General features: G+C 47.6%; 2 protein-coding genes across 2 annotated transcripts in view; both read left to right on the top strand.

The window, feature by feature from the left end:
- Window positions 1–18,317, top strand: part of LOC117379338 (NACHT, LRR and PYD domains-containing protein 1a allele 5-like) — a 186,619-nt gene that overhangs the window by 133,953 nt on the left and 34,349 nt on the right. The gene's annotated exons all lie outside the window — the stretch shown is intronic.
- tmem178bb (transmembrane protein 178Bb) lies at window positions 910–11,216 on the top strand. The gene is made up of 4 exons (XM_033976342.2): window positions 910–1,592; window positions 8,134–8,247; window positions 9,825–9,962; window positions 10,747–11,216. The coding sequence occupies exons 1-4, from the start codon at window positions 1,226–1,228 to the stop codon at window positions 10,995–10,997; spliced, it is 870 nt and encodes a 289-aa protein (XP_033832233.1). The 5' UTR covers window positions 910–1,225; the 3' UTR covers window positions 10,998–11,216.

Raw genomic sequence — 18,317 nt, 5'->3', positions numbered from 1 at the left:
GGTGAGGTGCACGGGGGGGGGGGGGTGCAGTGGGGGAGGTGCAGGGGGGTGCAGGGGGGGGGGGGGGTGCAGGGGGGGGGGGGGGGGTGCAGGGGGTGAGGGTCAAAGCTCTGGGGTCTGGGGACAGTCTGAGGTCTCAGTGATTAAAAGTGAGGACTGTTGCCATAGAAATGAACAAGTTAAAACAAAACATTCAATCTTTTCAGTGTCCAACAACCGTCCTCAAAATGGCACCAGCTGAAGGAGAGACAGGGACATGGCAGGGACAGGAGAGGGGGAGACAGGGACAGGACAGGGACAGGACAGGGGGAGACAGGGACAGGACAGGGCAGGACTCTGGTGTCTGATGCACAGGTGGACAGCAGCACGTCTGTACTGTGGCTGTTTAAAGCTTTAGACTGGATTATTTTAGTGACGTGGTCTGTTTTACTCTGTGTATTTATATATAAATATACAAGAATGATATTTACAATACTGTGTACATGACTCCGCCCACCGCCTCACTCTGAGCAGCAGAGGACAAGGGACAGGGGACAAGGGACAGGGGACAGAGGACAAGGGACAGGGGACAGAGGACAAGGGACAGGGGACAGAGGACAAGGGACAGGGGACAGAGGACAAGGGACAGAAGACGAGGAGAGAGGGGATAAGGGGCAGAGGACAGAGGGACAGAGGGGAGAGGACAGAGGACAAGGGACAGGGGACAGTCTGTCCCTCTGTCCTGATCCTCTGAACAGCGGCCGCACGTGAGCGCGCCTGGTGGAGGCCGCGCGTGCACAGGCGCGCTCTGATTGGTCGCTGAGGCTCGTGGAGCAGCTGCCGTCATCTTTTCACGCGTGCACGCGCAGAGGGCTCGCGCACGGCTCGGAGGACTGCGCCTCCTCAGGCTCCACAGAGGAGGAGACACAGGAGACAGAGCGGAGCTGTGACTGTCCCCGTGTCCCCGTGTCCCGTGTCCGTGTGTCCGCAACTGACGCGCGCTCCGCGGGGTAACCTCCTCCGTGCCCGCGCTCACGTGCGCTCATATGTGCGTCCAGATGGCCGCCGCTCGCGGCTGACGCTCCTCCGCGCTCCTCCGCGCTCCTCCGCGCTCCTCTGCGCTCCTCTGCGCTCCGTGTGCACCGGGCCGCGCGCTCCGGGCCGTGTGGAGGTGTCCCGGGCCGAGGATGTGATGTGATCCGCCCGGAGCGTTGGTTTTGTCGGTGCTGATGCGGCTGTAGACGCGATGGCGGCCGGGAGGTTCCTGCTGTACGCCGGACTGTCTCTGTCTCTGTGCGCTCTGGCCATGCTCGCCGTGGCGATGTGCTCGGATCATTGGTACGAGACCGACGCCAGACGGTACCGGGAGCGGTGCCGCAGCTTCACGAGCCGCCGCAAAGACCCGGGCTTCATCTACATCCCCAACAACAGCCTCCCGCTCCGCGCCGCGCGCGGGGACCACCGCCTGCCGCTCCCGCGCAGCCGCAGGCAGCTGTTCGCCATGAGCGCGGCGGACGAGTGTAACCGACAGTACAACTCCACCAACATGGGCCTGTGGCGCCGCTGCCACCGCGACGGCTTCGACCAAGAGGTGGAGGAGCACATCCGGAGAGGTGAGTCTGGGGCCGGGTGGAGAGGGGGTCAGAGCGGGTTAAACACCGAACCAGGCCCCGGCAGAGGCCTCAGTCTGGGCCACAGAGACTCGGGCCTGATCGGCTCCTCTGTGTTTGGAACTGTCCGTGGTCCTGATCCAGAGACCTGGACTAAACCAGGTCTAAAACAGGACTAAACCAGGACTAAAACAGGACTAAACCCGGACTAAAACAGGACTAAACCAGGACTAAAACAGGACTAAACCAGGACTAAAACAGGACTAAACCAGGACTAAACCAGGACTAAACCAGGACTAAACCCAGACTAAACCAGGACTAAACCAGGACTAAACCCGGACTAAACCGGGACTAAACCAGGACTAAATCCGGACAAATCCTGGACTAAACCAGAACTAAACAAGGTCTAAACCCAGACTAAAACAGGACTAAAACAGGACTAAACCCGGACTAAACCAGGACTAAACCCGGACTAAACCAGGACTAAACCTAGACTAAACCAGGACTGAACCAGGTTTAAACCCGGACTAAAACAGGACTAAAACAGGACTAAACCGGGACTAAACCAGGTCTAAACCTGGACTAAAACAGGACTAAACCAGGACTAAACCAGGACAAAATCCGGACTAATCTTAAACTAAACCAGGACTAAACCAGGACTAAACCCGGACTAAACCGGGACTAAACCAGGGCTAAATCCGGACTAATCCTGGACTAAACCAGAACTAAACAAGGTCTAAACCAGAAGTAAACAAGGACTAAACCAGGACTAAACCAGGTCTAAACCCGGACTAAAACAGGACTAAACCCGGACTAAACCAGGACTAAACCAGGACTGAACCAGGTCTAAACCCGGACTAAACCAGGACTGAACCAGGTCTAAACCCGGACTAAAACAGGACTAAAACAGGACTAAACCAGGACTAAACCAGGACTAAAACAGGACTAAACCCGAACTAAACCAGGACTAAACCAGGACTAAACCCAGACTAAACCGGGACTAAACCAGGACTAAATCCGGACTAAACCTGGGCTAATCCTGGACTAAACCAGGACTAAACCAGGTCTAAAACCGGGTCTAAACCAGGACTGAACCAAGTTTAGTCCTGGTCTGGTCCTAGTTCAGTCCTGGTTCAGTCCTGGTTCAGTCCTGGTTCAGTCTTGGTTCAGTCCTGGTTCAGTCCTGGTTCAGTCCTGGTTCAGTCCTGGTTTAGTTCTGGCGTGTTCTCAGTGTCTCGTTGTTGTGTCTCACAGTCGAGTCTTTGAGTCTTTTGCAGCTGCGTCTCGTCAAAGACGTCTTTTTCTTTCTACATCCTGTGAATCTCAGACTGTGGACGAGACCAGAGAGACAAACCTGTGTCCCCCACAGACTGTTTATATAAATGGACACGGCTAACCTGCTAACGCCGCACTCCAAACAGGAAGTGAACATGTCGCACTTCCTGTCCTCTCTCTGTCTCTGCTGCTTCAGACTCATTTTGGTCTTAAATGTTTGTATACAGACAACATATACAGACAAATCAGGTCCTTCTGCTGCATCCAGCACTACTACTGTTAATGCCACTACTACAGATACTACTATTACTTTTACTACACCTCCTCGCGGTGGCTCGTGGTACACAGTATCGTGTTACAGATACACAGAGTACTGCATCTGTTTGAGTGAATCTCGTGTGGAGGAAAAGTTTAAATTATTCAAAACACGACGCTCCCAGTGAACCCAGACACTCAGAGTACTACAGAAAGTACTACACACAGTACTACAGAAAGTACTACACACAGTACTACAGAAAGTACTACACACAGTACTACAGAAAGTACTACACACAGTACTACAGAAGGTACTACAGAAAGTACTACACACAGTACTACAGAAAGTACTACACACAGTACTACAGAAAGTACTACACACAGTACTACAGAAAGTACTACACACAGTACTACAGAAAGTACTACACACAGTACTACAGAAGGTACTACAGAAAGTACTACACACAGTACTACAGAAAGTACTACACACAGTACTACAGAAGGTACTACAGAAAGTACTACACACAGTACTACAGAAAGTACTACACACAGTACTACAGAAAGTACTACACACAGTACTACAGAAAGTACTACACACAGTACTACAGAAAGTACTACACACAGTACTACAGAAAGTACTACACACAGTACTACAGAAAGTACTACACACAGTACTACAGAAAGTACTACACACAGTACTACAGAAAGTACTACACACAGTACTACAGAAAGTACTACACACAGTACTACAGAAGGTACTACAGAAAGTACTACACACAGTACTACAGAAAGTACTACACACAGTACTACAGAAAGTACTACACACAGTACTACAGAAAGTACTACACACAGTACTACAGAAAGTACTACACACAGTACTACATACAGTACTACAGAAAGTACTACACACAGTACTACAGAAAGTACTACACACAGTACTACATACAGTACTACAGAAAGTACTACACACAGTACTACACTCAGAGTACTACAGAAAGTACTACACACAGTACTACAGAAAGTACTACACACAGTACTACATACAGTACTACAGAAAGTACTACAGAAGGTACTACAGAAGGTACTACAGAAAGTACTACACGCAGTACTACACAAATAAACATACAAGAAATACTTCATAAAATGCAGTAGTTTATAATCAGGTGGATCTGTAGAGACGTTTTAAAGACGCTGAACCTGATTTTTACGTCTTAAAAACATAAAAACATAAAACCAGCTCATATGAAACCGTTTGAGTCTCTGACCTCTGACCTCATGCATCAGAACATCCTCATCACTCACCAGGATGAGTTTATAAGAGCTTTTCACTCCTCTCAGAGACCACAGGGGCTGCAACAGTAAAGCTAACAACTACTAGCATGCTAACACTCTCATCATTTCATTTTGTTGATGAGAATTTCTACGGGACAAAAGCAGAAAAGAGACGAGAGGGAGTCCGACGTCAGCGACACCAGACGACAAGCACAGAGCCAATCAGGAGAGAGGCTTGTTGTCAATCAAACCTGTTGCTAACGCTAACAGGAGCGACCTCGGGGAAAGAAGGACCTGATTTGTCTGTTATTAATGTTCATATCTTGATTTACAGACACAATAGTGAAATAAAAACCCCAGGATCATGTAGAGGGTTAATACGAACATTTAAGACCAGAATGAGTCTGAAGCAGCAGAGACAGAGAGAGGACAGAGGGGGCGCTGTTTATACACAGAGAGTGAACTGGACAAAGAGCTGATGGAGCAGGAAGTGCGACATGATCACTTCCTGTTCCGCGGCGTCAGGACGTTTGGACATGACATAAATCCACTGTTTCGTTTGGGTCAGACTCAGTCGACTCCAGTCCTGGACACGGCGCCGGTTCTTTGGCCGTAGTCTCTCGTTCTCGCTGTTTGGACGTGTCGGTCGCTCAGGGCGCACTGGTGTTGGGGTCTGGGCTTTAAATCCTGTGCTGTGTAATCTGCTGCGTCGTCATGGAGACGGATGTGACAGATGTTACAGATGTGGGTCTCCAGGTCAAACCCCCATCTCCATGATAGAGCCAGAACCCTGTAGAATCAGGGTTTAGTCCTGGTTTAGTCCTGGTTTAGTCCTGGTTTAGTCCTGGTTTAGTCCTGGTTTAGACTTGGTTTAGTCCTGGTTTAGTCCTGGTTTAGTCCTGGTTTAGACTTGGTTTAGTCCTGGTTTAGTCCTGGTTTAGTCCTGGTCTAGTCCTGGTTTAGTCCTGGTTTAGTCCTGGTTCAGTTCTGTGTGTAGCAGAATAATCTTTTGGAGGAGGGGATCAGAAGTGGGTCAGTCTAAACCAGGCCACACGGATGAAGAGAGTCCATCTGCTGCTCTGCCTCCAGACACACGACCTGGTTTAGACCTGGTTTAGTCTTGGTTTAGTCCTGGTTTAATCCTTGTTTAGTCCTGGTTTAGTCCTTGTTTAGTCCCGGTTTAGTCCTGGTTTAGTCCCGGTTTAGTCCTGGTTTAGTCCCGGTTTAATCCTGGTTTAGACCTGGTTTAGTCTTGATTTAGTCCTGGTTTAGTCCTGGTTTAGTCTTGATTTAGTCCTGGTTTAGTCCTGGTTTAGACCTGGTTTAGTCTTGATTTAGTCCTGGTTTAGTCCTGGTTTAGTCCTGGTTTAGTCCTGGTTTAGTCCTGGTTTAGACCTGGTTTAGTCTTGATTTAGTCCTGGTTTAGTTCTGGTTTAGTCCTGGTTTCAGATGGGCATCTGACACACAGGGATACTGTCCATCCTCAGATGACCCCTGTGTACTTGTACTTGTACTTGTACTTGTACTTGGTGGTATTAATCGTATTTCTACTGTAAACCCTGGGACATGGCACAGGACATGAAGGATTATTAAAATGACACAGGGCTAGTCTCTGTTAGCTTTAGCCTCTGTTAGCTTTAGCCTCTGTTAGCTTTAGCCGTGTCATTTTTCCCAGCAGTGCAGACTCGGTGACCCTGACCCTGACTGATCCAACTGTCAATCTCACGCTCCATCCTCCCCTCAGTCGAGAACAAGACCCCGAGATACTTGAACTCCTCCACTTGAGACTCTTCACCACCTGCAGAGGGCACCACCTTTTCTGGTCGAGAACCATGACCTCAGATTTAGAGGAGCTGATTCTCATCCAGACACTTCACACTCGACTCAAACTGCCCCAGAGCTGAAGGTCCTGAAGCATCAGGACAAACATCATCTGCAAACAGCAGAGATGATCCTGTGGTTCCCAAACCAGACCCCCTCCGACCCCTGAACCAGACCCCCTGACTGCGCCTAGAAATTCTGCGCAGCCCTGAGTCCAACCTGCACCAGGAGCAGGTCTGACTCACTGCAGAGACACAGCTCCTGCTCCGGTCACACAGGGACCGGGCCCCATACTCCCAGAGCACTGCTCCTCTCTCCTGAGGCATCGGATGGTTCACCAGAATCTCTTTGAGGTCGTCCTCCTCCATGACCTCCCCGAACTCCTCCCAACCCCGAGTTTTTTCCTCCATGACATCACTTGGTCCGTTGGTACTCGCTGCCTCAGGAGTCCCACGATCCAACAAGGCTCGATAGGACTCCCTCTCCTTCCTTCTCCTTCAGCCTGACGGCATCCCTTAATTCTGGTGTCCACCACCTTGTTTGGGGGTTGCTGGGGCGACAAGCACCACAGACCTTATGACCACAGCTACGAGCGGCCCCATCGACAATAGAGGTGGAGAACATGGTCCACTCAGAGTCATGTCCACAGCCTCCCCCAGGATCAGGGAGAAGTTCTCCTGGAGGTGTGAGCTGAAGACCCCCCTGACAGAGGCTCTGCCAGATGTTCCCACAGACCCTCACGATGAGCTTGGCCCTGCCAGGTCTGTCCTTCCTCCTCCGCCAGCGGATCCAACTCCCCACCAGGTGGTGCTCTACAGCTCTGCCCCTCTCTTCACCCGAGTGTCCAAGACACATGGTCTGAGGTCAGATGACATGACAACAAAGTGGATCATTGACCTCTGACCTGGAGTGTCCTGGTGCCTCGTGCTCTGATGGACCTTGTGCTGGAACATGGAGTTTGTTCTGGACAAACTGTGACTAGAACAGAAGAACAATAACAGAACAAAACTCAGGTTCAGATCAGGGAGGACGTTCTTCCAGATCACGTCCTCCAGGTGTCACTGTCATTACCCACATGGACGTTGAAGTCCCCCAGGAGAACAACAGAGTCCCTGGTCGGTGCTCTGTCTAGTGTCCCTCCCTGGACTCCCAGAAGGCCGTGTACTCTGCACTGCACAGTGAGAGACCTGTCCCCGACCCGAAGGCGCAGGGACACGACCCTCTCGTTCAGCGGAGTGAACTCCAACACGTGGCGGCTGAGCTGTGGGACAATGAGTCCACACCGTCTCGCCGCCGCTCCCCACGGCAACGCCAGAGAAATGGAGAGTCCAGTCCCTCTGGAGGAGTCGTCTCCAGAGCCCAGGCTGTGTGTGGAGGTGAGGACGACTATACCCAGTCTGTAACACTCAACCTCCCGCACAAGATCAGGCTCCTCCCCCCAGAGACGTCACATTCCATGTCCTCAGAGTCAGTCTTTATGTCCCCGCCTTCGACTGCTGCTCAGATCTCTCTACACTCCAGACTCCAGGGTGGGGCCCCGGTAAAGTCGGACGTATCTGGCCTTGACCTTCTACTGTCACGAGGGGCTTCAGAGCGGCTCTTAGTCTGACCCGTCCCCCTCGACCTGTTTGTCAGGGGTGACCCAGGGGCATGAAGCCCCCGACCACAGAGCTCCAGGTCGGGCTCAAACCTCCACCACGTGAAGGTGGAGGATCAGGGAGGGGCTTAACCCGAGTGTGAAAAATATATTGTCAAAAATGTGTCAGCAGAGCCAGCGATGTGAAGAGGCACGACCAGACTGGGGAAAAGTGAGGCGCTTTAGCTTTTTCTAGGGGTTCAGGTTAAGGAGCACTTGTCCTTGTACTTGTACTTGTCCTTGTACTTCTCTCTTTTATTCACTCTCTCCTCTTCTCTTTTCCAGGGGTCATCTCTCGTTGTTCTTATATAAAGTATCATTATTCTTCAGCCACGATCCCCAAGAATCTGTCCTACAACATCACCAAGACCATCCGCCAGGACGAGTGGCACGCCCTGCGTAAGTCCAGACCCAGACCCGGTCTAGACCTGGTTTAGTCCTGGTTTAGTCCTGGTTCAGTCCTGGTTTAGTCCTGGTTTAGTCCTGGTTCAGTCCTGGTTCAGTCCTGGTTCAGTCCTGGTTTAGTCCTGGTTTAGTCCTAGTTCAGTCCTGGTTTAGTCCTAGTTCAGTCCTGGTTCAGTCCTGGTTCAGTCCTAGCTCAGTCCTGGTTTAGTCCTGGTTCAGTCCTGGTTTAGTCCTGGTTTAGTCCTGGTTCAGTCCTGGTTCAGTCCTGGTTCAGTCCTGGTTCAGTCCTGGTTTAGTCCTGGTTTAGTCCTAGTTCAGTCCTGGTTTAGTCCTAGTTCAGTCCTGGTTCAGTCCTGGTTCAGTCCTAGCTCAGTCCTGGTTTAGTCCTGGTTCAGTCCTGGTTTAGTCCTGGTTCAGTCCTGGTTTAGTCCTGGTTCAGTCCTGGTTCAGTCCTGGTTCAGTCCTGGTTCAGTCCTGGTTTAGTCCTGGTTTAGTCCTAGTTCAGTCCTGGTTTAGTCCTAGTTCAGTCCTGGTTCAGTCCTGGTTCAGTCCTAGCTCAGTCCTGGTTTAGTCCTGGTTCAGTCCTGGTTTAGTCCTGGTTCAGTCCTGGTTTAGTCCTGGTTCAGTCCTGGTTTAGTCCTGGTTTAGTCCTGGTTTAGTCCTGGTTTAGTCCTGGTTTAGTCCTGGTTTAGTCCTGGTTTAGTCTGGTCAGTATTTCTGTTGTTATGTGAGGAGGAGGTTCCTGGTTTGATTCCTCTGAGTTTGCTTGTTCTCTCTGTGTCTGACCTCCTGAGAACCTGAGACCTCCTCACTGTGGGGCAGCAGACCGACCTCACTCTCTTTTTCTATTTCTCTTTTCCTCTCTCTCTCTCTTTCTCCCTCTTTCCTCTCTGTCCCTCCCTCCCTCCCTCCCTCTCTCTCTCTCTCTCTAATCCTAAAGCCCAATAATCCCACATCAGCTGCAGGAGAGTGAGAAAGAGGAGAGAAAGAGGGAGGAGAGAGAGGAGAGAGGGAGGTAGACTCCACACCTCCTCTGTGTTCCTCCTGCTCAGGACCCAGAGTGTGTTTTCATCTGGTTCTGTCGTTCGTTGTGTATTCTCTCCATCTCTGTGAGGCGTCTGCTCTTCAAACCCTGTCGTCTTTCAAACTCTCTCCTTTCTGTCGCTCTGCTGCACCATCCCCTCTTTCTTATGTATCCTCCTCTCTCCTTTCTCTCCTGTCTCCTCCTCCCCCCTCCCCTTTCTTCTCTCTCATCTATTCATCCTCTATTCCCTCTTTTTCCTCCTCTCTTTCCTCCCTCCTACATTTCAGTCTCTTCTCTCTCCCCGTCCCTCTGTCCTCTTTCTCTCCTCTCTCTTCCCTCTCTCCCTCTTTCTCTTCCATCTCTTTTCTTGGACTTTAAATCTTCCGTCTCTTTCTGCTGAGTCCAAACCAACGAGACACAAAAACCCAGAGGATGTTTTATTTTTAGTCCTGTGACCCTCTGACCCTGTGTGTCAGATGCCCTCCCCGTGTGTCAGATGCCCTCCCCGTGTGTCAGATGCCCTCCCTGACCCTCTCTCTCGTTGCAGACCTCCGCAGGATGACGGCGGGCTTCATGGGGATGGCGGTGGCGATCATTCTGTTCGGGTGGGTGGTGGGGGCCCTCGGGTGCTGCTGGGACCGGGGGCTCATGCAGTACGTGGCCGGACTCCTATTCCTGATGGGAGGTACTGACCTTTGACCTAACGACCAGGGATGGGACGATTACTGTGAATTTCAGACTATTGAGCCGCACCTGAGTATAAGTCGCAGGTTTTCATGTTGTAACGTGAGATATTTACACAGAAAGGTGGTAAATTATAGATATTTAGATTCATTATTGTTGTAAAACCCTGTGCAAAATGCTATTCAGCTAATGCTAACCTAGCGACAGGAAGTCCACACCCCCCCCCCCCCCCCACACACACACACACACACTTATTCACACAAACCACATTCAGTACTTTATTTCTCGTGGTGTTAATTACGATGAAGATTTTTGGCTCAAGTTTGTCAAACGAGCAGGATGTTTGTGTCGTAAACGTGCGCGCGAGTTGTTTGTGTTTGTTTGTTCTGACATAATAATTCCACATCAGACTTCACCTTCTCAAGTGGAGGATATAAATGTGTGGCATCATCTGGATCCAGATCCACTGCCCACGAGTCGTGACGTGACTGAGGTGAAGAACCGTCCACAATTCAGAACAGACGCTCACAAGTGTCATTACTACGACAGAGCGCCCCCTTGTGGAGAAACACCAGAACTAACATTGAAACATTGTATTGAAACTGGAACCATGAGTGAGTTTGGTGCCGTAAAGGCGATTTATATAACTGTGTGCGATGATCATGATTATTAAAAAACGGCCACGATCGATTAACCGCAGACCTTTTTGATCGTCCCACCTCTTCAGTGTCATATCGTGTTTTTATTTAATGTTCTAATCCACATTTGTCCTCCTCTCTCCTCAGGGACCTTCTGCATCATCTCTCTGTGCACGTGCGTAGCAGGTATAAACTTTGAGCTGTCTCGTTTCCCTCGTTACCTGTACAGCCTCCCGGACGACATCGGTCACGGTTACGGTTGGTCCATGTTCTCGGCCTGGGGCGGTTTGGGTCTGACCCTGATCTCCGGGTTCTTTTGCACCTTAGCCCCCTCCGTGCAACCGCTCCCCCGCTCCAGCTGCCCCAAGAGCCGCCACGAGAACGGGACAGTGTGCTAAAGACACCGCGGGGCCGGGACTGCGCGCTAACGACGGCGCGGGAACAGGACTGCGTGCTAACGACGCGCCAACGCCAAAAACTCTGAAAAAAAAGAAAAAAAATGAAAAAAACATAACACGAGACTGAGGAAAAACAGTCACGATGCATCCATCCAAAACGATCAGGAGAGCAGCAAGAACTGGACCAGAACTGGACCAGAACTGGACCAGAACTGGACAAATAACTGGACCAGAACAGGACCAATAACTGGACCAGAACTGGACCAGAACTGGACCAAGGACTGAACCAGAACTGGACCAGAACTGGACCAGAACTGGACAAATAACAGGACCAATAACTGGACTAGAACTGGACCAGAACTGGACCAGAACTGGACCAAGAACTGGACCAAGAACTGGACCAGAACTGGACCAGAACTGGACAAATAACAGGACCAATAACTGGACCAGAACAGGACCAATAACTGGACCAGAACTGGACCAGAACTGGACCAAGGACTGAACCAGAACTGGACCAGAACTGGACCAGAACTGGACAAATAACAGGACCAATAACTGGACCAGAACTGGACCAGAACTGGACCAAGAACTGGACCAGAACAGGACCAATAACTGGACCAGAACTGGACCAGAACTGGACCAAGGACTGAACCAGAACTGGACCAGAACTGGACCAGAACTGGACAAATAACAGGACCAATAACTGGACTAGAACTGGACCAGAACTGGACCAGAACTGGACCAAGAACTGGACCAAGAACTGGACCAGAACTGGACCAGAACTGGACAAATAACAGGACCAATAACTGGACCAGAACAGGACCAATAACTGGACCAGAACTGGACCAGAACTGGACCAAGGACTGAACCAGAACTGGACCAGAACTGGACCAGAACTGGACAAATAACAGGACCAGAACTGGACCAGAACTGGACCAAGGACTGAACCAGAACTGGACCAGAACTGGACCACAACTGGACAAATAACAGGACCAAGAACTGGACCATGAACTGGACAAATAACAGGACCAATAACTGGACCAGAACTGGACCAGAACTGGACCAAGGACTGAACCAGAACTGGACCAGAACTGGACAAATAACAGGACCAAGAACTGGACCATGAACTGGACAAATAACAGGACCAATAACTGGACCAGAACTGGACCAGAACTGGACCAGAACTGGACCAAGGACTGAACCAGAACTGGACCAGAACTGGACAAATAACAGGACCAAGAACTGGACCATGAACTGGACAAATAACAGGACCAATAACTGGACCAGAACTGGACCAGAACTGGACCAAGGACTGAACCAGAACTGGACCAGAACTGGACCAGAACTGGACAAATAACAGGACCAAGAACTGGACCATGAACTGGACAAATAACAGGACCAATAACTGGACCAGAACTGGACCAGAACTGGACCAGAACTGGACCAAGAACTGGACCAAGAACTGGACCAGAACTGGACCAGAACTGGACCAGAACTGGACCAAGAACTGGACCAAGGACTGAACCAGAACTGGACCAGAACTGGACCAAGAACAGGACCAATAACTGGACCAGAACTGGACCAGAACTGGACCAAGGACTGAACCGGAACTGGACCGGAAGTGGACTAGGTCTGAAAATTTGACAGTGGTCCAGAGGAGGGACACAGGAGACGCAGAGGAAGACTAAAGAGAGGATTTATGGACAGACTGAAAAAGGGAAACACGTAGGAAAATAAACTGCCATATAAACACTCCAGATGCCCTCCCAGGTCCAGCTCTTGCCGCTCGTCGTCTCATTTGTGAGTGTCCAAAAAAAACCCAAAAAAACCCAAAAAACAAAAAAACAAAATGTCTCTTCAATCTTTAAAAAAACCCAAAAAACTCAAAATGGAGATTATAATCGACTCATCGTTTCGTTGTCAGAAAAGTTCAAACAGTGAACGGATTATTTTGGATAAGAGAGACTTTATCAGACTTCCGGGATTTTCCAGGACTTTGCTGTGGGAATCTCGCCTGGATGTCTGGGACTATTTTTGGAGCGACTGTTCGGTTGAAAAGCACAGAAGAAGAAGAAGAAGAAGAAGAAGAAGAAGAGTGGACTGAAAACACGACGCTGTAAAACCTGTACAGAATCAGAAGTCTATGGAAAATCTATGGAAAATCTATGGAAAGTCATGGCTCCATCGTCACGTCGTTCTTCACAAACTCTGAACATTCCTCAGAATCATGACTTTAGTTTCAGATCATGGACTGTTGTGTCCGGCTGCGTCCACACTGTCCCCAAAAACCTGGTTTAGTCCTGGTTTAGACCTGGTTTAGTCCTGGTTTAGTCCTGGTTTAGTCCTGGTTTAGTCCTGGTTTAGTCCTGGTTTAGACCTGGTTTAGTCCTGGTTTAGACCCGGTTTAGTCCTGGTTTAGTCCTGGTTCAGTCCTGGTTTAGTCCTGGTTTAGTCCTGGTTTAGTCCTGGTTTAGTCCTGGTTTACACCCGGTTTAGTCCTGGTTTAGTCCTGGTTTAGACCTGGTTTAGTCCTGGTTTAGTCCTGGTTTAGTCCTGGTTTAGACCTGGTTTAGTCCTGGTTTAGTCCTGGTTTAGTCCTGGTTTAGTCCTGGTTTAGTCCTGGTTTAGACCTGGTTTAGTCCTGGTTTAGTCCTGGTTTAGTCCTGGTTTAGACCCGGTTTAGTCCTGGTTTAGTCCTGGTTTAGTCCTGGTTTAGACCTGGTTTAGACCTGGTTTAGTCCTGGTTTAGTCCTGGTTTAGACCCAGTTTAGTCCTGGTTTAGTCCTGGTTTAGTCCTGGTTTAGTCCTGGTTTAGACCCGGTTTAGTCCTGGTTTAGACCTGGTTTAGACCTGGTTTAGTCCTGGTTTAGTCCTGGTTTAGTCCTGGTTTAGACCCGGTTTAGTCCTGGTTTAGACCTGGTTTAGACCTGGTTTAGTCCTGGTTTAGTCCTTGTTTAGTCCTGGTTTAGACCCGGTTTAGTCCTGGTTTAGTCCTGGTTTAGTCCTGGTTTAGTCCTGGTTTAGTCCTGGTTTAGTCCTGGTTTAGACCTGGTTTAGTCCTGGTTTAGTCCTGGTTTAGTCCTGGTTTAGTCCTGGTTTAGTCCTGAGAGTGTCAGAGGACTTTATGTAGAGTTATATTGTCTTATATAGGCCCCGCCCTCAGTCTGAGATCATCACTTTTTCTGTAATGTTTCTCAGTGTGGCATTAAATGTGAGATGCCTGATTGTCAAACTGTATTTAAATCTGACCTGTCCCTAGTATTCACCTGCATGACTTTTCAGACACGTGCACGGCTCTAGAACAGCCTCACAGCCAATCAGCTCTCAGCACACACCCCTCAGCCAATCAGCTCTCAGCACACACCCCTCAGCCAATCAGCTCTCAGCACACACAGGACGTCTAAATGTGACGATAGATTTGTTTGTAATTCCAGTAATGCCATACTGTGGAACATCTCCATGGAGACAAGCCAATGGCACATCACAAAAGTGACACAGTGCAGCGAATGTCACCAAAACAAACAGCTCATTAAACTTCAAACAGTCACATGGTCACGGGGAACTGAACCCGGGACCCTCTGGTGGTGAGGCGGAGGAGCTAACCACTCTGCCACTGCCCCTCACAGCGCCTCAGTGTGGACGCGGCCGGCGGACATTTTGTGTTTGTTTTTTTTAACGTAGCGTAGATCAACTGTGAGAGTGTGTCGCCGTGGAAACAAATAAAATAAAAAAAAGTGTCAAAAATCATTTTAATTGTTTAGTCCTGGTTCAGTACTGGTTTAGTCCTGGTTTAGTCCTGGTTTAGACCTGGTTTAGTCCTGGTCTAGTCCTGGTCTAGTCCTGGTTTAGTCCTGGTTTAGTTCTGGTTTAGTCCTGGTCTAGTCCTGGTCTAGTCCTGGTCTAGTCCTGGTTTAGTCCTGGTTTAGTTCAGATGTTGGAGAGCTCAGTGAGTTCAGGATTTCAAAGTCAAATTTAACCAAATCCCTATTTTCAAATCAAATGCAAAATTGGAGTCTGCAGATTCACAGGACTAAAGCTTCTGTACCAGAGCTGGGTAAGTCCTGGTTCAGTCCTGGTTCAGTCCTGGTTCAGTCCTGGTTTAGTCCTGGTTCAGTCCTGGTTCAGTCCTGGTTTAGTCCTGGTTTAGACCTGGTTCAGTCCTGGTTCAGTCCTGGTTTAGTCCTGGTTTAGACCTGGTTCAGTCCTGGTTCAGTCCTGGTTTAGTCCTGGTTTAGACCTGGTTCAGTCCTGGTTTAGTCCTGGTTTAGTCCTGGTTTAGTCCTAGTTTAGACCTGGTTCAGTCCTGGTTCAGTCCTTGTCTAGTCCTGGTTTAGTCCTGGTTTAGATCTGGTTTAGTCCTTGTCTAGTCCTGGTTTAGTCCTGGTTTAGATCTGTAGAACTCTATTGTGCAGTTTTGTCTTCGTCCACCAGAGGGCACTGTTCCCTTTAAGTTTCACTGCTGTGTTTTTTAAACCAAATTAACACAAAGTGGGGTGACCTGAGCTGTGACCTGAGCTGTGACCTGAGGTGTGACCTTAGTTGTATTTTAACATTTATTCTTTTCTGTGACAGAATAAAACATTTGGTCTGTTTGAGTGATGGTCAGACTTCAACAGAGCGGAGTCCGTGGACAGTACTGTGGTCACTTTAGAGTCTCACCTGAAACTGGAGACAAAAGCTGTTTACAGTTTCAGTGTCGTTGGCCCCTCCCCTCACACAGATATAAGACAGTGTCCAGCAGCATCTGACCAGACCTGAAGAAGAGACTTGGACGAGCAGAGAAACGTCTTCAGTCCTACAACGATGTGTCCAGTGACAGATTTAAACTTCATCGTTTGCTACAGGCCACTGCCCTCTACTGATGGAACACTGCCCTCTACTGCCCCCTACTGAACACGTGAGTGTGACTGAGATGGCAGTGGTGGAGTCACAGCTGTAGATGATCCTGATCCAGAGACAATAGAACATTTAGGACTCAAGTCCATCACATCCTTGAGAGAGCGACCGGCTCAGGACATTTATGTTGATAAATTCACTAATGAGCATCAACTTGGATTTGAACCTAAACATTTGACATTTGATCAGCGGCATCGTACTGGGATAAGAGCTTCTGTTGTGGAATTTTAATAGTACAAATCATAAAAATATAAAATCAACAGAGAAGTTTTCTTGAATCAAACAGTCTGGTTTATTGAATCAATTGTGCACAATCGTCAAAGAGCTGTTCTCCCTGAAAGAGTCATCTAACCCTCAGCTGACAATGAAAATACATACAGTGTATTTATATTTATACCATCACAATCAAACTGTTTACTCTAGACAAAGGGGCTGGAGGCACAAACAAAAGAAACACTCATGAATAATAAGATGGTATTTAAAAGCTTAGGTCAAAAAATCCATAACAAAACAAGTAAAGATTTAAGGTAAACAAAGACATAACACTGCACAAAACAGGAAACTCAGCAGCATTTCTGGACCTTGTGCATTTAGTTCCACACAGGATCATCACAAACTTCATTTGGTGACGAGAGGAAATGGTCTGGACACGTGGATATTTAAAGGAACAGTATTTAGTCAAACAATCTGTCAGTGATGTATAAAAACACTGGGTCATCTTTGAGGGTCACATTTCCTTCTCGAGATGAAACACAAGTGAGTTAAAGTTTGACCAGGTGGAAGAACTGTGTGTGAAGAGGCTCATGAGGAGATATTTGTGCTGAGAGTCCTTAAAACACAGCTCCCTCCAAGAGGAAACACACTTCTATTCCACATTAGGCCTCATCTCCACTGGAGTCCTGCTCACTGCTCATCTGCAGAAAAGACACGAGCATCGAGCTGAATCACACTCACATAACAAAGATTTGACTTAGGTTTATAAAAATGATTCTGGGCCGTATATTATGGCCAATAATACGAGATCAAAATATTTACTCTGCATCGTGGAGTTAGACCAGTGAATGTTTTTCTCCTTTTTTATTTAAACCACAGGCTGTTGGTTTAAAAAGTCATCCACAAATAAACAGATTTCCACTGGGTTCATCTGTTTAATCGTGTTTTTTAACGTTGTACAGCATTTTGGACAGTCTGGGTTGTTAGAAGGTGCTATAGAAATAAAGTTTGATTGATTGATTGATGTGCTTTTCACATTAACCATCCCAGAAACAGAAATCCCTCATTCATTTTATAAAATATCACGTTTATAGAATAAACTGGTCAAAGAGTGAACTGATGTTTACAGTTGTAGATTCATTAACTTATCTTATAAAAATATGAATCCCTAAAGCTGAACTTTCATGATGATTAAAGAGGATTGACCTGATCCTTCCACTGTCTCTGATCCAGTTTAAAATGTCTCACTTCCTAAATTTATTTGTCTTTCAATTATGATTATTATTATGATTTTTTTATTATTTGTTATTTTAGACTTTGTGGGTCTAAATAGATGGGTTTTTTTTTTTAAATAAAACAAATAAAGGTTGTCTAGGTCAGTGTTTAAAAATGAAAAGCACTGACCTCGTGGTAAATGAGACTCACAGTGGATCAAGTCTGCCCCCATGTGGTGACAGTTAGAGTTGCATTCACTAAATAAACGACATCATTTGTTTTTCTGCTTTTTACCAAGTCATTATCTACAATAAAATAAATCAGCCACAGTACTGTTGGAAGAAATGAAATAAAAATACTATGTCAAATTTAAAAACATTATAAAATTACAAATATTTTATTATGTCACAACTAAGTCTTTACTCCATCCACATCAGACAAACATCTTTCTTTTTGTCGTTCCAAGGGCATTACCTGCATAAAAGACCAAAAGTCCATCCTGAGACCTTTATTATCTGAGAAATTCGGTCTCTCCCAGTCCAGTTGTTTTGTATTTGCAGATAAGATATTTTGTTAAAGACAATCTGCCAAATCTTGAATTATTAAAAGAAAAATATCACTTACCAGAAACTTTACATTTTTTTACTTGTGGATTTAATTTCTAAATGTGTCAACTGTTTCCATTTGAAATGAAAACTACAATACAAGAAAAACACTGGAAACAATCATTTAATAAATGTTCAACCAACAGTAGAGACAGACTCATGCAGTTTTCTGTTGTTCTTGTTGTTGCTGTTGTTGTTGTTCTTGTTGTTCTTGTTGTTGCTGTTGTTCTTGTTGTTGCTGTTGTTCTTGTTGCTGTTCTTGTTGTTGTTGTTGTTCTTGTTGTTGTGATTGTTCTTGTTGTTGCTGTTGTTGTTCTTCTTGTTGTTGTTGTTCTTGTTGTTGTGATTGTTCTTGTTGTTGCTGTTGTTGTTCTTCTTCTTGTTGTTGTTG

This window comes from Periophthalmus magnuspinnatus, chromosome 12 (assembly GCF_009829125.3).
Source record: "Periophthalmus magnuspinnatus isolate fPerMag1 chromosome 12, fPerMag1.2.pri, whole genome shotgun sequence".
NCBI classification, from domain to species: Eukaryota; Metazoa; Chordata; class Actinopteri; order Gobiiformes; family Gobiidae; genus Periophthalmus; species Periophthalmus magnuspinnatus.
The sequence above is the reverse complement of the archived record's forward strand: the minus strand, read 5'-3'. Positions and strand labels throughout refer to the sequence as shown.